This window comes from Marmota marmota, unplaced genomic scaffold, assembly GCF_001458135.2.
Source record: "Marmota marmota marmota unplaced genomic scaffold, marMar, whole genome shotgun sequence".
Taxonomy (NCBI): Eukaryota; Metazoa; Chordata; class Mammalia; order Rodentia; family Sciuridae; genus Marmota; species Marmota marmota.
This window is the reverse complement of record NW_025999853.1, coordinates 48,359,106-48,381,552: the sequence shown is the minus strand read 5'-3', so window position 1 is coordinate 48,381,552 and position 22,447 is coordinate 48,359,106. Positions and strand designations below refer to the sequence as shown.

At 42.3% G+C, this 22,447-nt stretch overlaps 1 protein-coding gene across 2 annotated transcripts in view; it reads left to right on the top strand.

Moving 5' to 3' along the window:
* The first annotated feature begins 1,835 nt into the window (after window positions 1-1,835).
* Kif5a (kinesin family member 5A) overlaps window positions 1,836-22,447 on the top strand; it is a 33,868-nt gene continuing 13,256 nt past the window's right edge. The window contains exons 1-13 of one of the 2 annotated variants that reach the window (XM_048806399.1): window positions 1,836-2,378; window positions 15,439-15,526; window positions 15,620-15,693; window positions 16,108-16,212; window positions 16,456-16,504; window positions 16,911-16,966; window positions 17,940-18,027; window positions 18,290-18,414; window positions 19,365-19,469; window positions 19,634-19,782; window positions 19,908-20,056; window positions 20,337-20,512; window positions 22,019-22,087. In XM_048806399.1, coding sequence (XP_048662356.1) covers window positions 2,250-2,378; window positions 15,439-15,526; window positions 15,620-15,693; window positions 16,108-16,212; window positions 16,456-16,504; window positions 16,911-16,966; window positions 17,940-18,027; window positions 18,290-18,414; window positions 19,365-19,469; window positions 19,634-19,782; window positions 19,908-20,056; window positions 20,337-20,512; window positions 22,019-22,087 — 1,362 coding nt within the window. In that variant the 5' untranslated portion in view covers window positions 1,836-2,249. The remainder of the gene's footprint in view (window positions 2,379-15,438; window positions 15,527-15,619; window positions 15,694-16,107; window positions 16,213-16,455; window positions 16,505-16,910; window positions 16,967-17,939; window positions 18,028-18,289; window positions 18,415-19,364; window positions 19,470-19,633; window positions 19,783-19,907; window positions 20,057-20,336; window positions 20,513-22,018; window positions 22,088-22,447) is intronic. The other variant, XM_015483107.2, reaches the window with a different exon arrangement.

The following is a 22,447-nucleotide window of genomic DNA, read 5'->3' as shown; positions in this document are numbered from 1 at the left end:
ATACACATAGTGAAGCTATATATTTAATTTACCAGGTAAATATTTTACAAATAGAAAACCTACAAGATACCATTTCTACTATTACTTGGTAGAAAAGTAAAAGGACAAATTCTTAGAGTAAAAGTCCTTTGAGACTCAACAAATCCAGCTTTATGTGAAACTCACTACATTGTTCTTTGGGGTTCAGACACACCCATTAAACTTTTCTTTCTGACTAGTGACACCTTATGGACTGGCATTTTGCATCTCCTTTGCTAAGGATGCCACCTTGTAGCCCCTGATGGCCTGAAGTTGGGATGTTTCCTGAGTTTGCAGGATGCTGCAACTCAGAAATATTGCCAAATCAAATGACTGGAGAGTTCCTGAATTTGGAACTCATTGTGTTCTCTCTCCTGGCTCCTCCCCAAGCCTCTGCCTTTTTCTCCCACAGACTACTGCCTTCTTATTCAGTTGCTTCTGCTGGACCCCCTTCCTTCAGTGTCCTCAAGATTTAAAGTGGGTTAGAAGTGTGGGTCCAATATGGGTAACCTCCTCATTTGAGTGGGGTTTTTTTGGGGGGAGGGGTACTCAGGATTGAACTCAGGGGCACTGAACCACTGAGCCACATCCCCAGCTCTATTTTGTATTTTATTTGGAGATAGAGTCTGAGTTACTTATCACCTCACTTTTGCTGAGGCTGGCTTTGAACTTGTAATCATCCTGCCTCAGCCTCCCAAGCTGCTGGGATTACAGGTGTGTTCCACTGTGCCCAGGCCTTAGTAGAGTTAGGTCTTATCTGACCAGGCCATTAGCCTCTTACCCTTGCCCCATAATGTCTTAAGTGACTGTAGATACTGACCAATTTCTAAACAGAACCTACATTTCTTCCTCTCTTCTCCCATCATGCTGCCCCTCTTCTTCACCAAGAGTCTCAACTTCTGCAATCCACTTCTGTGTTGGCTAAAAGAGGCCTGTGATGTGGATAAAAATCAATTTGGGCAGCTTCTGGATAAAAGGCAATTTGGCCAGCTCCTGGGTGGTTCCGCTCAGGAGCTGCAGCAGGAGTCTGACCCAAGTGCAGGAAGGACAAGGAACCTCGGGGTGTTTTGTTTTGTTGTTTCCAGAGAAAGGGGAGAAGCAGTGAAGAAAGGGGATGGGGTGTTGGGTAGGGACCCATTGAGTAGGGTCCCTACCCCCTACCCAATGGTAACTTCGACTAGAAACAAACATTCACATTAGGTGCCTAAGCCTACTTGAAACACAAATGCAGATGTTTGCCCTAAAGATTCTGTCAAAGTCCCTCTAGCCTTACCCACTCTCAACACCATCCCCCTATTCTTGCCCACCTCCATCCTAGTCCCAACCTATGAGGCAAAAATGAAAATTTGGTCTGCTTTTAAATTCTGATAGTCCAGAATGGGAGTTTGTCTTGCCTCAACCTGGGGACCTGGTGTGTATGTTGGGAAGAGAAAAGAGTGCACTTTTGGATGTAGAAGGGGAAGGAAGTAACAGATCCTCCTTTGACACTTGCATATGACAATGGGATCTGGATACCCACTTCCACAGGGGTTCAGAAAGTTGTCTTTGAAAGCTGAATGGGTTTGGAGTTCAGCTTTTGTGCGTCTGTGGGGGGAGGGGAACGAGAAGAAATGTGTTCCCAGATTGGAGAGAGTACTGTAATGAGGCTGGGGGATGCACTGAAATAAAAGGACTGGAAGTCTTGTGGACCTTCTTCCCTAGACAGGCAACCGGCCCACCTCAGCCCCCGCCTCATCCCTTCCCGGAGGTGGAGTCTGAGGGAAGAACAAACAGGTCGGGGGCGTGGGGGTGGGATACTGTGAGCTAGTCGGGTCGGGAAAGGGTGTGGGCAAGGTTATCCTCCGGCGTTTGGGGCGGGAGAAGAAGGCGAGAGTGAGGCCAGGCCCCACCTTTCGGTGGTCCAAGACAAGCAGATTTCCCCCTTCGAAGGAAGCCCCGCCTTCACTGCTCGGTCGCGCCCCGCCCAGGCCCGCAGCGCGGCTGCAGCGCGAGGGGCGGAGAGGCAGTGCACAGAGGACCAGACGCCCAGGTTGCCCGCATATCAGAGCTGCAGTGGACTAAACCGCTCCCCGGCCCTGCTCCGCCGCCTCGTCCGGGCGCCCCAGCTGCTTTCTCGGCCCCAGCGATCGAGCACCTGTCCTCCGTCTTGGTCTCAGCTGAGCGACCCCTCCTTCGGAGCACACACCATTCCTGCAGCCTGAGAAGTGCCCCAGCTCTACTTGGCGACCACCATGGCGGAGACTAACAACGAATGCAGCATCAAGGTTCTCTGCCGATTTCGGCCCCTGAATCAGGCAGAGATTCTGCGGGGAGACAAGTTCATCCCCATTTTCCAAGGGGACGACAGCGTTGTTATCGGAGTGAGTGCTGCTACCGGACGGAATTAGGGGAGGGGCGGGAGACTGAATCTTCACCCCCGTAGAATCTTAGCCTTTGCTTGTCACTCTGTGCTCCCTCCCCGCCGCTCAATCACCATCCTATTCGCCGCAGCCCCTCCTTTTTCTCCCCTGCATCAGGATGGCTGGGTGTGGCCTGGCTAGGCCTGCAGCCAAGTCTCTGCAGAGTGGGAGGGGGCCCCTTCCCCATCAGGAGACCCTACTCTCCGTGGCTGGGAGCAGCCACATCCCCACCCCTTGGAGCCAGTCCCATGTTTTTCTGATGTTTTCTCTCTCCCCCAGAGAAAGCGCATTTTCCCTTTGTTATTGGCTTAGGTCTTTACCCCCACATCCTAGGAAGGGAGGGAGAAGATAGTGGATGGGCTAAAAGGGAGATGGGTAGTCCAGGTTCTCTGTGGAGGTATGAATGGGAGTGGGCTCTAGGTCCAAGCCCTCCATTTTCCCCTAAAGTAGATACCGTCTGTACTTAGAGGATTGAGGTCTGATGAAGGGTTTTATGGGAAAGAAATATATTGATGCCACACCCAGTTTCGGGGAAGCCTCTGGAATTCTAAGGACCTATCTGCCTTTCCATCCCAGGTACAGTAGGAAGAGGATTTCAGACTTCCCAATTGTACTCCCTAAATAAACATATCCAAACCCTGAGATTGTAATGCATACTTGCTTATTCATCCTTGCTCTTGATCCAATAAAAAGTAGCAGTTGACCTCTACCTCATCATGACAGCCCTTACCCATGGAGGAGATCTTAAGAAGGAGAATTAGTATTTATTTTTTACTTATTACTCTATGTAGAGTATTAAATCTTCAAAAAACACTCTAAAGTAGTATTGATATTTCCATTTTACAGATGAGGAGATTGAGGCCAAAAGAAGTTGAATGACGTTCTCAAGGTCATGCTGAGAATCCATAGATCTGAATCCAAGTTTGTGAATCACACCTTTTCCTTCATATCATATTGCCTTCCCACATTTCCATTCTGGACCTTCTTCTGTGGCCCAAAGGGAGTTTCTAGGCTTTACCCACTCCACCTTTCCCAGGCTGTGTGGGTAGTGAAGAGACCTGGGGTCAAATCCTGTAGGGCTTGGGGGTGCTGGGCTAGGAAAGTATTGCCAATTTAAGAAGGAGGGGCATGTATGAGGACAATCTTCAAGGTCAGGGGTGCTTCTTATGTATATTTGATTCATAGCGCTTGACACAAAGCACCTGGAAACATGCCGTTAAAGGAATGAGGGAAAAAAGGGAAGGATGCCTGGGCCTTCTGAGTCAGTAATAGGAGTTTCATACACAGGCTTTAGGGAGGGCCCCAAGCTCCCACCCCCAGCCTGTCACCACCCACACCCACTCTCTGAACTCCAGTGGTGCTTTTGCCTTGTCATGTATGTTTATAGATGTGTGTGTGAGTGTGTGTGTAAGAGTATATGTTTGACATAAGAAGAGGACCTCTGTTTCTTTTGCCTCAAGGACCTCAGGCCTTGTAGTCCGATCAGTCAAGTTTGGCCAGTCTAAAAGAAAGCCCATATCAACTCTTGGGGGCCCCCTCTCTAAGTAGCCAGAACAACAGGCCATGGGAGTTGGAGCTTGGGGTCTGCTTGAGATATTAAGGCTGATAAACAGGAGCTGGCTGTCATGACAAGCAAATCCACAAAAGGTTTCTACTTTAAGTGTGACTTCCTTGTTTTGGAAGGATTTTCCAGTAAGTCTGAGGTGACTCCTTTAGGCTGTTTGGGCTTTCCTAGTGTGTGGAATAAGTTAGATGTGTTGAGAGGAGGGATTGAGGTATTGATCTGTCCAGTCAGTCCAGCAAAACAGGAGAGACCCTGTTGGAGATGGGATAGAGGAGAGATGGAGAGAAGCCGAGGCCCCTGCTGATTTAGATTCTATCTTGGCTCCACAGCCAATGTTTTCTTGTCTATTCTGCCTGATATCTGTGGGTATGTACCTTTGTCTCACTCTGTATCTTCCCTTGCCTTGGCCTTCCTGTCAGTCTCTCACTTAAGATAAATGTTTGCAGGGGGCCATTTTGTCTCAGGCAATATCCCTGGAGCTTTCCTTTTAGGACTTACTATTAATTCTTCATGCAGGGGACTGAGGGCTATAGGAGTCATAATTGTTTTTTTGGCACTGGAGAGTTAACCCAGGATGCTTTACCCACTGAGCTACATCCCCAGACTTTTTCATTTCATTTTATTTTTTATTTTTTTAAATTTTGAGACAGAGTCTCACTAAATTGCTGAGGTCCTCACCTCAGCAATTTAGTTGCTGAGGCTGGCCTTGAACTTGTGATCCTTCTGTTTCAGCCTCTCAAGTTGCTGGGATTACAGACATACACCACTGTCCCTGGCAGGAGACATGGTTTTGAGATCCTTGAGGGTCCCAGTGAGGGAATGATATCTCCTACCTTTTTTCCTCTCCTGATCCCTTTTGGGCCCAGTGTGTGGGGGAACTGTCTGACGAACAGTGGAGGAAGCTGTTTCAGGATGTCTGGGAAGGTGAGGGAAGACTGAAAGAAAGAAAAAAGCAGAGCTCTGCTTTTTCCTGTGACAGCTTTTCCCTTCACCTCTGCTGCACTGCGGCTGGCTTGGGCTTTGGAGGCCCTTATGTTCTTGGGCTTTGTTCTCTTTGCAGAGGGTGGAAGGATAAGTTGGAGAGAGAGCTGTGTGCACCCTATTTTTCTGCGTACCTCTGACTTCTCCAAGGAATCTGGGGGCTGGGGGTAGCCAAAGTTAATGGCCTAAGTCATAGTGGTAGGATGTCTGGGTCGCAATGTGGTATATGTCTTGCTTTGCTTTTTGTACACTTAGAATCCAGTGTGCCTTTTTCACTGAACCCATTTAAGTATTTCGGTCATTCTCTGCATTGTTTTTTCTCATCAGTATCCCAGTGCTTAACTGCCTGGGTTGCTGTATCCATGCCAGGTCTGGAGCAGATGACATTGAGAACACACATAGACACACACACACAATTACACTCCCTCTCTGTCTCCTACATTCAAGTGTCCACAGGTTACCCCCCTACAGTCTCCCAGAAGTTAAGAGGGTTCTTAAAGATGCAAGAAACCAGGACCATCAAGTACCTTGTTTAGAAAAGCTAGACTGGACTTGCAGGATTAGTGGAACAGAATTTGCTTGGTTTAGGGTGGCCTTGGATTCCTTTGATATCTGAAGAGTGTGGGGGAGTCTCATTAAGGAAAATGGAGAGGGGAAGTAATGATCACTGTGGCCAGTGTCTCTCTAGCATTTCCATAGCAACAATCCCCAAGGGTGTCAACATGGAAATCGAGGCTGCTGCTTCAAGTTTGGGTTCTACCAAGTATTTTATTGAGAGTTGAACAGCTTGGTCATTTTTGGGCCCTTGATCTTAGGTCCCCCATTAGCTTTAATCAACACACATGATGAAAAACTATAGCACTCTGCTGGACCTTTCCTGCACAAATGGACAAGGAGACAACAAGAAGGCTTGGAGTGGGTTAAAGGCAAACAGAGCCCAGATTGACAAAGAAGAGAGGCCCTCTGGAGAAGGCTATGAGGAATGCCAAGCCTGCAGGGCTGGAAGAGATATCTGTCTCAGGGGCATTCCTAAAAGGTGGAGAGAATCCCAGAGTATTTCTAATGGAACAAGTCTTTTGGTCTCCGACACCATGCCAACTTGCAGGGCATTTGATTACGTAGAGGGGAAGAGGGTGAGGGTCGCCCTCTGAAAGGATGGGTGGGAGAAATGCATATTTCTGAAAATGGAGTTGAGGTTGGAAAAAGGGAGTGATGAAAGCCTTTAGTTCCATCTGGAAATACTTGGGGGAAATGCCCAAAAGGAAGGAGAATGAAAAGCCATGATAAGGATCTTATGCAGGGTTGACATTGTGGTTCTCTGATCACTTTGGGTGTGAGTCTGGAATCAGATTGCTTGAGTTTAAAACTGTGCCCTACCGTTTCTCAGGTATGTGAAAGTGGGCAGACTAACTGACCTCAGTGTTCTCATCTGTAAAATGGGATAACAACAGCACCTGCTTCCTAGGATTATTGTGATCATTAAATTAACTAATACATATAAATGTATTTTTTTATATTTTTAGTTGTAGATGGACACAATACCTTCATTTTGTTTATTTAGTTTTTTTTAATGTGGTGCTAGAGATCAAACCCAGTGATTCACCCATGCTAGGCAATCACTGTACCACTGAGCCTCAACCCGAGCCCAACATATAAATTTCTTAACACAGTGACAGACACAGAATAAGTAAACTCTCAATAAGAGTTAGATGTTAAACCCAGCATGGTGATGTGTATTTGTAGTCTTAACTCTTCAAGAAATGAAGGTCAGAAAATTATTTGAGACCAGCCTGGACAACATAGTGAGACCCAGTCTCAAAGAAAAAAAAAGTTGGGTGGGAAGTTAGGTGTTATTTTTATTTATGCTGTCTCCCTCCAAGCCAAAAATTGGAAAGTGGTTAACACTTTTCCCTCTTACAGGTAGTTTTATCTAACCTCCAGATCCCTAGTATCTTCTTTTTTTCTTCATAAGCATCTATGTTTATTTGACACATTTTTATGAAGAGTGTCCTGTGTGCCAGGGACTTTGGGGATTTGGAAGGAATTTCTGCCTTCAAGAAACTCATCTAGGTGGTGATCCGCAATCTCCGAAATGGCCTGGGCAGAGGCGGAGAGAAGGAAATAAGAAATAGTCTTTGATGAGCTGGACACAGTGCCTCACATCTGTAATTCCAGCAATTTGGGAGGCTGAGGCAGGAGGATCGCAAGTTGGAGACCAGCCTCAGTAACTTAGTGAGGCCCTAAGCAACTTAACGTGTCTTTGTCTCAAAATTTAAAAAAAAAAAAAACTTGCTAGGTATGTGTATGTTCCTCTATATTCTGATAAGGAATCCCCACGATATACTACAGTTTGATTCAGAGTAATAATGAAAGATGTAAATAAGGGTGGTTAGTCTAGAGGCAGAAAAAGTAGAAAACCACTGGCTTAGTTATTCTTATGAAAAGAGTAGAAAAACAATTCATCTTGAGAGTAATCCGTAGAAAATTAAAAGAAACTTATACTTTAACAGGAATAAATATTTTATTTTTGTAAAGAGAGAGAGAGAGAGAGAGAGAGAATTTTTTAATATTTATTTATTTTTTTTAGTTTGCAGCAGACACAACATCTTTGTTTGTATGTGGTGCTGAGGATCGAACCTGGGCCGCACGCATGCCAGGCGAGTGCACTACCGCTTGAGCCACATCCCCAGCCCCAGGAATAAATATTTAAAAATTTTTTTTTTTTTTTTAGTTGTAGATGGACACAATACCTTTGTTTATTTATTTTATTATGTGGTGCTGAGGATCGAACCCAGTGCCTCACATATGTTAGGCGAGCGCTCTACCACTGAGCACAACCCCAGCCCCAGGAAAAAATATTTTGAAGAAGAAAAGCTAGCTTTGGAATTTAAAGACCCAACAAAGAGAAGGGAGGTAGCTAGAAGTTCTTTCTAGAACCCCTCAAATTACAAGGTATTTCACATGTCTTTTCCTGCTCATGAGATTATTAGATGCACCTATTTTTAGTTCTTGGGTTTTTTGTTTGTTTTTGTCCTCACAGGTCTGAGAACCCCATCTTTCTTCCCTCTCTGCTCTATTCCTTCTTCCTAGCCTTGGCTAAGAATAAGGAGTTCCTCAGGCAATAATTGGCTTCAGCATTTGGAGAGCACCCTCCATTTTAATGCATCCATGGAGCGAGTTTTCTGGAATCCTACAACTGGGAATGTTTTGAGTGAGTGGGTGTGTGTAGATGTGGGTGTTAGTGCCCATGTTCCCAGGAGGAAAGAAGGGTGAGGCAAGGCTGGCTTGTGAGTTATATTTAATCCTCTTTGGATGGATGCCTGACTTCATGAAGCACGGATAGAGATCACTGATGGAGAAAAGATAAGTGTCATTGTCCTGAGATATACATGTTTTGTTTGTTTTTGGTTCTTGGCCTCTGGGTGGGAGAAACATTGAGGTACATTACAATTATAGAAGAAACTAAAAACTACCCAAAATCTTATCATTCTAAGTAATTTGATTGTTTTTTTCCTATATATATACATTAATTTTAATAAAATTGTATCACAAACTATGTATATGTGTGTATGTGTATATATGTATATATATATATGCATATACATATACATGTAACTAAAAGCATTTTTTGGTGCTGGGAATTGAACCCAGGTCCTTGTCCATGTTAACCATGCACTCTAACCACTAAGCTATACACCCAGCCCTATGTATTTGTTGTTTGTTTTTTAAATTTATTCACTTATTCTAGTTTGTTATACATGACAGCAGAATGCATTTCATAGTTCATATAGAGATTAAAATTTTTTATTTCTCTGGTTGTACACAAAGTAGAGTCATACCATTCGTGTCTTCATGCATGTACTTAGGATAATGATGTCCATTTCATTCCACCATCTTTCCTAGCCCCATACCCTCTCCCTTCCCCTCCCTCCCCTTTTCCCTATCTAAAGTTCCACCATTCCTCCCATGTTCCCTCCCACCCCCATTATGGGTCAGTAGCTACATATCAGAGAAAACATTCGGCCTTTGGTTTTTTGGAATTGGCTTACTTCACATAGTATGATATTCTCCAACTCCATCCATTTACCTACAAATGCCATGATTTTATTCTCTTTTAATGCTGAGTAATATTCCATTTAATATTATTCCATTCAATAATATTCTATTCAAATGTGTATATGTACCACATTTTCTTTATCCATTCATCTGTTGAAGGGCATCTAGGTTGGTTCCATAGCTTAGCTATTGTGAATTGTGCTGCTATAAACATTGATGTGGCTACATCACTGTAGCTTTTTTAAGTCCTTTGGGTATAAACCAACGAGTGGGATAGCTGGCTCAAATGGTGGTTCCATTCCAAGTTTTCCAAGGAATCTCCATACTGTTTTCCAGGTTGGTTGCACCAATTTGCAGTCCCACCAGCAATGTATGAGTGTGCCTTTTTCCCTACATCCTTACCAACACTTTTTGTTTGTATTTTTTTTATACATACATATATTTTTAGTTGTAAATGGACACATAACTTAATTTTATTTGTTTTTATTTTTATGGGGTTCCGGAAATTGAACCCAGTGCCTCACACATGCTAGGCAAGCGCTCTACCACTGAGCCACAACCCCAGCTCTGTTGTTTGTATTATTATTAGCTACCATTCTGACTGGAATGAGATGAAATCTTAGAGAAGTTTTTTTAAAATATTTTTTTAGTTGTAGATGGACACAATATCTTTATTTTTATTTATTTATTTTTATGTGGTGCTAAGGATCAGACCCAGGGCCTCACACATGTGAGGCAAGCTCTCTACCACTGAGCTACAACCCCAGACCTAGAGTAGATTTGATTTGCATTTCTCTAATTGCTAGAGATGTTGAATATTTTTTCATAAATTTGTTGATTTGATTTGTATATCATCTTCTGAGAAGTGTCTGTTCAGTTCCTTTGTGCATTTATTGATTGGGCTATTTGGTTGTTTGGTACTAAGTTTTTGAGGTCTTTGTATATCCTAAAGATTGGTGCTCTATCTGATGTGTGTGTGGTAAAAATTTGCTCCCATCCTGTAGGCTCTCTCTTCACCTCACTGATTGTTTCTTTTGCTGAGAAGAAGCTTTTCAATCCATCCCATTTATTCTTGATTTTATTTCTTGTACTATATATATAGGAATCGTGTTAAGGAAGTCAGGGCCTAATTCAACATGATAAAGATTTGGGCCTACTTTTTCTTCTATTGGGCCAGGGTGTCAGCCCTATGTATTTTTTGTAATCCATTTTCTCCACTAATAAATCGTGATGACTATTTTACTCATAATTTTTTTTTAACTATTCCAGTCAATGTAAGGGAAACTTCCATGCATGGGGCTTGGGCAGGAGCCACCTTTGGGGAAAAGAGTCAATGGAGGGGCTTTATTTGACCTTCTTGGGATGGAGGTATTGTTGTGGCCACACTACTTTTTGTGGAAGTTGAAAGCCCCGGGATTGCAGGCAGGCATAATACTTGCAAAAGATCATTTTGTCACAGTTGTACTTCTAGACAAGCTGGTACAGGGAAGGCTCAATGATTCCACCTCGAAGGCAAAGGACCAGGTGCAGGCTGAACTCTTTGGATGTTGTAATCTGAGAGAGTGCAGCCATCCTCCAGCTGTTTGCCTGCAAATATCAGACATTGCTGATGCCTTCTTTGTCTTGGATTTTGGCTTTGACATTCTCAGCGGTGTCACTTCGAACTTGAGGGTGATGGTCTTGCCCATCATGGTTTTCACAAAGATCTGCATCTCTGCATCTGCAGCTCTGGAGCCTCATTGAAGAGAAAGAGCTCATTATAATTTTCTTATACAATTTTTTTTTATGATACTAGGGATTGAATCCAGGGTCTCATACATGCTAGGCAAATGATCTACTGTTGAGCCACATTCCCAACCCCGTTAAATCTTTAACTTAATTTTTCATTTTTTTTTTTTTGAGAGAGAGAGAGAGAGAGAGAGAGAGAGAGAAAGAGAGAGTTTTTAATATTTATTTTTTAGTTTTCAGCAGACACAACATCTTTGTTTGTATGTGATGCTGAGGATCGAACCCCGGCCGCACGCATGCCAGGCGAGCGCACTACCGCTTGAACCACATCCCCAGCCCCCGTTAAATCTTTTTAAGTAATTTTATTTATTACTTTACAATTTTTTATTTTAGCAGTTTATTTATTTCTATTATTTATTAATTTTTCTATTATTACTTATTGCTATTATTATTTTTTGGTTTTCTCTATTTTTATAGTACTGGGGATTGAACTCAGGGACACTCTACCACTGAGCTACATCCCCAGTCCTTTTTATTTTTTATTTAGAAACAGGGTCTTGCTAAGTTGCCTAGATTGGCTTTAAACTTGGGATCCTCCTGCCTCAGCCTCTGGAGTTGCTGGGATTATAGGAATGTGACACCATGCCTGGCTTACAATTTTTAATTTAATTTTTGAATGTTTCATATTCCTAGGTGATAAAACTTAAATGACAGAGAAAGATAGTCAATGAAAAGTCATTCTTATTGCTCCCTTCTTCCCTGGCCACCTAGTTCTCCTTTCAGAAGGTAGTTGTTGCCAGGCACCATGATGTGCCTGTAATCCCAGGGACTCAGGAGGCTGAGGCAAGAGGATTACAAGTTTGAGGCCAGCCTCAGCAATTTAATAAGACTTTGTCTCAAAATAAAAAATAAAAAAGGCTCAGTGGTAAAGCAACCCTGAATTCAATTTCCAGTACAAAAAAAGGAAGGTAACTGTCACCAGTTTCTATGGACTCTTCTAAAACCACTATACATTTGTACTTTTTTTTTTTTTTTTTACACAGATGACAGCATAGTATATCTACCATTCTGTGCCTTGCTTTTTTTTTTTGTTAACTCACTGTTGAGTCTTGGAGATCTTTCCATATCAACACATAAAGGTCCAATTCATTCTCTTTTTTTTTAAATTTATTTTTTGGTTGTAGTTTGACAGAATACCTTTATTTTATTGATCTATTTTTATGTGGTGTTGAGGATTGAACCCAGGGCCTCGAATGTGCTAGGCAAGCACTCTACCCTGAGCCACAACCCCAGCCCAATTCATTCTTTTTAACATCTGTATAATTGTTGCAGAGACATACCATAATTTATTTAAACAGCTCCTTATTGATATTGATATTGATTTATTTTTTTGGGTACCAGGGATTGAACCTAGGGCATTTAAGCTCCGAACCACATCCCTAGCCCTTTATTTATTTTTACGTGGTGCTGAGGATTAAACCCAGTGCCTCACAGGTGCCAGGCAAGCACTCTACTGCTGAGCCACAACCCCAGTCCCACATCCCTAGCCCTTTTTATTTTTTATTTTGAGACAGGGTCTATTAAATTGTTTTATGCCTCGATAAGGTGCTGAGGCTGGCTTTGAACTTGCAATCCTCCTGCCTCAGCCTCCTGAGCCACTGGGATTACAGGCATGCACCACCATGCCCAGCTCCCCTACTGTTGGGCTTTTAGGATTGTTCTAATAATTTGCCATTATAAACAATTGAATGGGGTGCAGGAGGGCATATGGGCAGTGAGTATATAGGATACATTTTTAAAAGTGGAAGTCATAAAGTGTATGTACTTAAAAATGTAAGAACTATTTCCAAATTGCCTATCCTATCTTTATTTCCAGCAGTATGAGCAAATATCTATTTACTCACATTTTCACCAGTGAGGTATATTGCCAAATATTTTACTATGACCACTTTGATAGATAAAACAAAACAAAACAGTGTCTCATAGTTTTAATATGTGTTTGGCTTGACAGTGAGGTTGAGCATGGATTCATATATTTAGGAAACATCAAAACATCAATTTATTTTTTATTTTTTAGTATTGGGGATTGAATCCAGAGGCACTTAACCACTAAACCACATCCCCAGCCCTTTTTTAATATTTTATTTAGAGTCAAGGTCTTGCTGGGTTGCTTAGGGACTTACTAAGTTGCTGAGGCTGGCTTTGAACTCACAATCCTCCTGCCTCAGCCTCCCAAGCTGCTGGGCCACTGCACCTGGCATAACATCAATTTATGATATATTTATGATAGCAGTTCTTGAGTTGCACAAGTATTTTTGTGTGTGTGGTAATGAGGACTGAATCCAGGGGTAGTCTACCACTAAGCCACACCCTAAGTCCTTTTTATTTTTAATTTTGAGACAAGGTTTTGCCAAGTTGCCCAGGCTGGCCTCTAACTTGCCATCCTCCTTTCTGAGCCTTGTAAGTCACTGGGGTGTGTGCCACTATACCTGACTCAATCCCACTCATTTTAATAAAGTTATAACTAACCTCTTTTTTTTATCAGTTTATAACACTTCCTTCTTTATAAAGAGTGCCTTTCCAACATCTTTCCTTTGTGGATACTATTTCTTGGGCTTTAATCTTTTTTGTTGTTGTTGTTTTTTGATGGTGTTGGGGATCCAATCCAGGGTCTTATGTATGCTAGGCAAGTGTTCTACCACTACACCCAGCTGTTTCTTAGGTCTTACAGGCTTTCACTACCAAGAGTACATATACATGTTTCTGGCTGATTTTTTTCCCAGAAGCCAGGTTTATTTTTTTAATATTTATAAAATAACATTTATTATGCTGGGCACAGTGGCACATACCCATAATCCCAGTTACTGAGGACACTTAAGGAGGAGCATCACAAATTTGAGGCCACCCTGGGCAACCTAGTAAAATCCTGTCTCAAAACAAAACTTTCAAAGAAGAAAACAAATGATTGCACTATTTTCTCATCATCTTTGACATTAAAAAATCTTGAATATAATACTTTTAAATGGTTAAAAAATGTAAACTACAAGATACTCAATGAAAAACAGAAATCTTCTCTCTCCCAGTTTCTCTCCACAGTAAACACTGTCAAGATTTTTGTATAATTTCTTCTAGGAAAAAAATTCTGTATCTATTGATGGAATATATACTTAGAGCCTCATGTCTAGCTTTAGCTAAAATTTATGGCCTTCCTTAATTTGTTAAAACATTTCTCCCAAACTCTGGTGTCTATAGATCTAGAGCTTTAAATTTCAGTTGGATAAAGATGAACTCTAGTTATACAATTTGACAAGTAAGTTATAGTCTTTTTGTACTGACTAGCAGGTAAACACTACTGGGAAATTTGTCACTTGGAGAAAAAACAGTCTTATTTAATTTAAGCATGGATCTGACCTTTAACATGATTAGATGTCAAATAATTTTTTTGTTTAGTTCCCTGAGTTTTAAATAGTTTGTATCTTAGCCAGGGCGAACACCTGTAGTTCCAGCAGCTCTGGAGGTTAAGGCAGAAGGATCCAGCCTCAGTAGCCTCAGCAACTTAGTGAGGCCCTAAGCAACTTAGTGAGACACTGTCTCAAAATAGAAAAAATATACAGGACTGGAGATGTGTCTCAGTGCTTAAGCTCCTTTGGGTTCAATCCCTGGTACAAAAAAAAAGTATATATAAATAAAAATAAATAAATAAATAAATAAATCTATCTCCTATATATTCTCTATATACATATGTGTTCTCTCTCTCTCTCTCTCTCTCTCTCTCTCTCTCTATATATATATATATATATATATATATATATATATATTTTATCAGTACATATAACTTGCAACATATTACCTAAATTAAACAAAGTACTTGTGGGTCTGAATGATTTGCTTCTACACTTTTACATTGTAGTGCTGGAGACTGAACCCAGGGCCTTATGCATGCTTTGCAGGTACTCTATCACTGAGCCACACTCTAGCCCCTGATTCCCTTTTTTTTTTTTTNTTTTCAGTTGTTGACGGACTTTTTTTTTTTTTTTTGCTTATTTATATGTGGTGCTAGGAATCAAACTCAGTGCCTCACACATATGAGGCAAGCACTCTACTGCTGAGCTACAACTCCAGCCCCAAAGAGACCTATATTTCTGATTTCATATATTCTTTTCACAAGACAGAACTTGTATTAATGTTTTCCCAAGAACTCTGAGTATATGTTTCATTTAAATTGTAGGGAACATGTTTTGCCTATGCTGCTAACTTTGTATCTTTCATTTAATTCATCTTGAAGACCTTTCCATATTAAGACAAATGGGTTTATCTAATTTTTAAATTTTTTTTTAGTTGTTGATGGACCTTTATTTTTATTTATTCTTTTGTATGTGGTGCTGAGAATTGAACCCAGTGCCTTACACATGCTAGGCAAGTGCTCTACCACTGAGCTACAGCAGGAGCCCCAACAAATGGGTTTATTGAGGAAGATATTTTAAAACTTTGAGGTGCTTTTTATTGTTAATGAATTGTTCTTCACTTCTGCAGTTTACTTCTCTCTCCAATTTCTCTTGTCCCCTATATTTTCCATGTATTTGGAGGATTGAAGAATGGGGTGCCTTTATTAGGCTGATGGATGGGTCTGTGGCATTTCTTCTCCCTTCCACTTTTCCTACTGATGGTCGACATTTCTTATTTTCACTCCAGGGGAAGCCATATGTCTTTGACCGTGTGTTCCCCCCAAACACGACTCAGGAGCAAGTTTATCATGCATGTGCCATGCAGATTGTCAAAGGTAATGGATGTCTTTTTAGAATGTATTTTCTCAGGCTTCGCATTCCCTGCCTCACTTATCTCCACCTATATGTTTATCCACCATCTCTTCCAGATGTCCTTGCTGGCTACAATGGCACCATTTTTGCTTATGGACAGACATCCTCAGGGAAAACACATACTATGGAGGTGAGGGTTCTGACTTTGTTGGAATAAGGAGCTAGGAATGCAAGTGGCAGATCAAGGACTTTCAGTGGGGGAAGATTTAGGAATCAAAGGTTGCCTGGTTCAGATGCAGATGGGTACACAGGATGAGCTGAGAGGCAATGTTTTAAGGGAAGTTTAATGGAATCCTTTCAATCTGCTGCAGTTTAGCTCCTTCCTACTGCTCTAGTTGTCTTTTGATCTGCAAAAGTAGCAGCAGTGGAAGTCCAAAGGGCTGCTCAGTTATCTCCTTCCACTAAAAGGTAGACATGGTGGTAACCACCTCCTACCTTAGGATGCTCTTCCTATCACCTCTTACCTTTGTGTTCACTTGTATACCTCAAGTTGTCTCATCCTTCTCGAGTCTCAGTCTCATGCTGGAATATCCTCACTCCCCAGGGAAAGCTACATGACCCTCAGCTGATGGGAATCATTCCCCGGATTGCCCGAGACATCTTCAACCACATCTACTCCATGGATGAGAACCTTGAGTTCCACATCAAGGTGATTAGGGCATGACAGCTGGATATCTTCAGATGGGGACTGGGAGGAGAAAATCTAGAGTGAACCTGCTGAAGATCCTGGGCTCCCCAATGTTACTCTCCCCCTCTGGTTACCTCCACTAAGACGTTCTTTTCTGTTCTTCCTACCCACCACTATCCTTTGAGCAGGTCACATTAGTTTAGAATTCCCACATTAGATTTAAGATAAGCCCTCTTCAATTCATACTCCTTTCTCCCAAACCAGGTCTCTTATTTTGAGATTTACCTGGATAAAATTCGTGACCTTCTGGATGGTAAGTATTTAACTTCACTGGGTTAGAGTGTGTGAGGAGGGTGAAGAAAGGAAGATCAGCTTGCTGTGGGGATTGGTGCCATTTGGCATACAAAATACACATCTTCACACCTGAGTCCTTTAGCTTCACTCACCAAGAATTTCCAAAAACTTAGAGGCTCAGAAGATGAGCTTAGAGTTTACATATACATAGTTCAAGAGGAGATGGAACCCTGCAGCTGGAGCCCTGACAAGGAGGAGGGAGAGGAGGAGGAACTGAGCCTTCAGTGGGAACATGGAGTTTAGGCTTCATTGGGAAGCCCTCCTCCATTTAGCACATAGAAGAAACCACCATCCAAGTTGACTACAGGGTGCAGAGGGGTGGGTGGAAGTGCTGGTTTTACTCACTCTGCATTATCTTGATTCAGTGACCAAGACAAACCTTTCTGTGCATGAGGACAAGAACCGGGTCCCATTTGTCAAGGTGAGAGTGGGCGAGACACTGGTGTGGAGTCAGTGTATCCAGAATGGGATGAGGGAAGAGGGTGGGCCAATGACCCAGAAGTTAAAGGGATAAGATATGCTAAGGGGCCTATGAGAGTCAGGGTGCTTGGAAACGATGACTTTTCTTTCTTTTTTTTTTTTTTTTTTACATAATGTCCATTTTATTATTCTTTAAATCATACAATATCATATTAATGATTTGTTTCACAATTTAAAAAAATCCCACCCACTCCCCTTGCCCATCCATGCTCCATAAAGAGCATTCTGGTACTGCTCTGACTTCCACTGTAGCTTTGTTTCCAGTTAAGAAAGGAACATAGGGCCATTTGGCATATACATTTCTCTTCTGAGTACTAAACTGGTGTGCAAGTTTTATTTTTAACATACTAAAATAATAAATGCTTAGTTAGTAATTCTCTCTCATAAATGAATTTAAATTGGATTTAAAATAAATCCTTTGGCAACCAATACATCTTTAGCAAGTAAACAAATGATTTCTCAGAATCAAGACTTTTTTGATGCTTCAATACGATGACTTTTCTTTTGTCTCTGGGGATCAAACCCAGGGCCTTGTACATGTTAGACAAGTAGACAAGTACTCTACTGCTAAGCTACATTCCTAGCCCAAAAGACAGCATCTGTTTGAGGTTTTTTTTGCGGGGGGCGGGTGGGGGTACCAGGGATTGAACTCAGGGGCACTTGACCACTGAGCCACATCCCCAGCCCTATTTTGTATTTTATTTAGAGACACGATCTCACTGAGATTCTTAGCACCTCTCTTTTGCTGCAGCAGGCTTTGAACTCATGATCCTCCTGCCTCAGCTTCCCAAGCTGAGGCATGTGCCAGTGCGCCTGGAAAAAAGGCAGCATCTTAAAAGGTCGCTTGGAAAGTGTTCAGGCAACTTAATTTGCAGATCAGAGTTTATAGGTCACTGTCTATTTGCCCCCTGCAGGGTTGTACTGAACGCTTTGTGTCCAGCCCAGAGGAGATTTTGGATGTGATTGATGAGGGAAAATCAAATCGTCATGTCGCTGTCACCAGTGAGTAGGGATCTAAAGGGTTCTTGAATCTAAGGGCCTCCCTCTCTTCTGTATCCCCTGGGCAACAAGCAAGCAAGGGAGGACATTGTCCTTCAGCAGAGGGGCCCCTTGCCTGTGCATCCACTGCCTGGGAGATGAAATGGCAGGGTTGGTCCTGGCAGGTCCCTTCTCTTTCAATGGGTGGGAATGGCAGCCAGTAGCAGCTGGGACTGAGGGGTGCAGGTTCACAGGGGTTGATACCTGTCACATTTCTCCTCTACAGACATGAATGAACACAGCTCTCGAAGCCACAGCATCTTCCTCATCAACATCAAGCAGGAGAACATGGAGACTGAGCAGAAGCTCAGTGGGAAGTTGTATCTCGTGGACCTGGCTGGGAGTGAGAAGGTTAGGGGTCCTATGGGTTGGTGGAGAAGAAAGCCTTATGGGGAGGTTACTTATTTTATAATTAAAAGAATTTTTTTTTTTAAGATTAGTGTGGTGGCACACGCCTGTAATCTCAGTGACTTGGGAGGCCAAGACAGGAGGATCACAAGTTCAAGGCCAGCTTCAGCAACTTAGCAAGGCCCTAAGCAATGCAGTGAGACTCTGTCTCAAAATAAAAAGTAAAAATAGACTGTGATGTGGCTCAGTGGTTAACAGGGCAACTTAGTGAGAACCTGCCTCAAAATAAAAAGGCCTAGGAATGTTGCTCAGTGGTTAAGTGCCCCTGGATTAACTCTCTAGTACCAAAAAACAAAACAAAACAAAAACCTTTAAAATTGAGATATTCAGGGGTGGGGTTGTGGCTCAGTGGTAGAGCACTGGCCTAGCACATGTGAGGCATTGGTTCAATCCTCAGCACCACAAAAAAAATAAATAAAATAAAGGTATTGTGTTCATCTACAACTAAATTTTTTTTAAAAAATTGAGATATTCATAATCAGAAAGTTCACCATTTTAGAGTGTACAATTTAGTGGGTTTAGTGTGTTCACAAGGTTGTATAACCATTACCACTGTCTAATTCCAGAACATTTTTATCACCCATTAATAGTCACTTCCCATTCTCCCCGCTGTCCATTTTCTGGCAGCCACTTATCTATTTCTGTCTCTGTAGATTTGCCTGTCCTGAATATTTCAAATAAATGGAATTATATAATATGGCAGTGGGAGTGGCCTTTGGCAAGAGATATAGTGGAATGGAGGAAAGGCCTTCCCTGATTCTGGCTAATATCTCTTACTTTGTCCTCTTCTCCATTCCCTCCCCCCATTTTTGGACTGGGTCCCCAAGTAGAAAAGAGACTGTGACAGTCTTTGTAGCTGTTCCTGATACACTTGTCTCCTAATACCCTGGCAGGTTAGCAAGACTGGAGCAGAGGGAGCTGTGCTGGATGAGGCAAAGAATATCAACAAGTCGCTGTCTGCCCTGGGGAATGTGATCTCTGCATTAGCAGAGGGCACTGTAAGTGTTTCCTAAGTCCCCTTCACCCCAACTACACCTTCTCCCAGTGTCCCTCTTTAATCATGCCCCAACTTGTAGGTTGCTTGATCCTTAGGCAGCACTACTGTTCTTTTGATTTCCTTTTGAATTTATTTTTCTAAGTCATGGCCTCCATTCTCTCCCAGAAAAGCTACGTTCCATATCGTGATAGCAAAATGACACGGATTCTTCAGGACTCTCTGGGAGGAAACTGCCGTACAACTATGTTCATCTGTTGCTCACCATCCAGTTACAATGATGCAGAGACCAAGTCTACACTGATGTTTGGACAGCGGTCAGTGGCAGAGTCCCTAGAGGGACACTGGGAGCCAGGTCCCTCTCCAGACCCTGAGGCTCTCTCCCTCAGGTGTCACCCAAGCCTAACACAGGTTTCATCGCTTTCTTATTCTCTTCATTCAGGGCAAAGACCATTAAGAACACTGCCTCAGTAAATCTGGAGTTGACTGCCGAGCAGTGGAAGAAGAAATATGAGAAGGAGAAGGAGAAGACCAAGGCCCAGAAGGAGACAATTGCAAAGCTGGAGGCTGAGCTGAGCCGCTGGCGCAATGGTTAGATGGCGATCCTGGTTAGATGGGGATCCCGAGGGAATGAGAGGTAGTGGGAGGGACAGCCCTGCTTGGCTGTGTTTAGGGCCAGGCTGCCTTCAGGAAGGAGGGCTGTGTTTCTGGAAGAGTGCAGTGCAGCAGTCATGAGGGAAGGGAGTGAGGGCATGGACTGTCCCCTGAAGCCCCTGCAGGAAAGAGATGAGGACTTGGAGTGAGGGGGGAAAGACTTGTGCACGTAGCTTTCTCTTCTCCCATTTCCCCCCTTCTTCTGCCCCTCTGCCAGGAGAGAATGTGCCTGAGACAGAGCGTCTGGCTGGGGAGGATGCAGCCCTGGGGGCTGAGCTCTGTGAGGAGACCCCTGTGAATGACAACTCATCCATTGTGGTGCGTATCGCACCTGAGGAGCGGCAGAAATATGAGGAGGAGATCCGCCGCCTCTATAAGCAGCTTGATGACAAGGTGAGGGCAGCCGGGCAGGGCACAGTTAGATAAGAGGCACGGGATTTAAAATTTTAGCTTATACTGCCTTTTTTTCTGATTTTAAAAGGGATAAATGCTCATTTTTGAAATGTGGAAAATAAATAAAAATATACAGAAGAAAATTAGTACCATCCATTACCCACCATTTAGAAATAATAACTGCTAACATTTTGGTTTCCTCTATGGATATATCATACACTTGAGATATATTGTAATTTTACATCTAATTTTTTTTCATTTAGTGTTCTATTATGAGCATTTTTACTCAATAATTCTTCATAAAAAGAATTAAACCCAGGGGTGTTTTATTACTGAGCCACATCCCCATCCCTTTTTTTTAAATTTTGAGACAGGGTCTCAATAAGTTGTTTAGGGCCTTGCTAAGTTACTGAGTCTGGCCTTGAACTTGCAATCCTCCTGCCTCAGCCTCCTGAGCTGCTGGGATTATGGTGTGGGCCACCATGCACAGTTAAAAGTATTTTTAAATTACTGCCTAGGGGTCCACTTATTTAACAATTCACTTATTACAGGGCTTGTAGGGTTTTTTTTCCTATTAATAATAACTCTGAAATGACTATATTTGCCTCTTCTGCACAAGATTTTGTTTGAATGATTTGGTTAGAAAGGAGTACTAAAGTGGGGCTGGGGTTGTGGCTCAGTGGTAGAGTGCTTGCCTGGCATATGTGAGGCACTGGGTTTGATTCTCAGCACTACATAAAAATAAATAAAGGGCCACCAACAACTAATAAAATATTTTTTAAAAAAAAGAAAGAAAGAGTGCTAGAATGAGATTTCTTTAAAAGATATGAACATTTGGGGCTGGGGTTATAGTTCAGTGGAAGAGCACTTGCCTAGCATGTGTGAGGCACTGGGTTCAATTCTCAGCATCACTATAAATAAATAAAATAAAGGTCCATCAACAGCTAAAAAAAAAAAATTAAAAAAAAAAAGATGTGAACATTTGGAGCTCGGGTTGTGGCTCAGTGGTAGAGTGCTTGCCTAGTGCGTGTGAGGCACTGGGTTTGATTCTTAGCACCACATAGAACTAAAATAAAGATATTGTGTCCATCTACAACTAAAATATATATATTTTAATATTTTTTTAATTGTCAATGGACCTTTATTTTATTTATTTATTATGTGGGGCTGAGAATCAAACCCAGTGCCTCACATATGCAAGGCAAGTGCTCTACCACTGAGTCACAACCCCAGCCCCCTAAAAAATATTTTTTTAAAATGTTAACATTTAAAGATTTTTGCTGTGTATTATCAAGGTTATATCAACTTCCTGGAAGAAAGGAATTTAGAGAGTGCTGGGGTCAGGAAAAGAAGTCAAGGAAAAGACCTCTTTTTAGCACATGAGCTTTCTAAATCAAAGCCTAAACTACCTGGAATTTTACTGGGATCCTACCTCTCTCACAAAGTCCCAGAACTCTAAACTGGAAAGAGTGGCTTCCCTTACTGTCTTCCCCTTGCTTCCAACAGGACGATGAGATCAACCAGCAGAGCCAACTCATCGAGAAACTCAAGCAGCAAATGCTGGACCAGGAGGAGGTATTGGAAGGGGGCAAGACACTAAAGGGAAGGGGTTTATGTTCATCCTTGAAAAGTGTGAAAAAGGCCTCTTTAAAATCAGATGGAAGAAGGGCCATTCTTCTTAGGGGCTAGTCACCCCAAACTATAGCAGTCTGAGAACTTCATTGGGCTGTTACTAAAACACTGCTGTTGGAGTCTAGGCCCGTCTTTTTTATTATTATTATTATTTTAGTTGTAGATGGACACAATATCTTTGTTTTGTTTATTATATTTTTGTATGTGGTGCTGAGAATCGAACCCAGTGCCCCGTGCATGTGAGGCAAGCGCTCAGCCACTGAGCCACAGCCACAGCCCCCAAGTCCTTCTTTATTTTGTTTT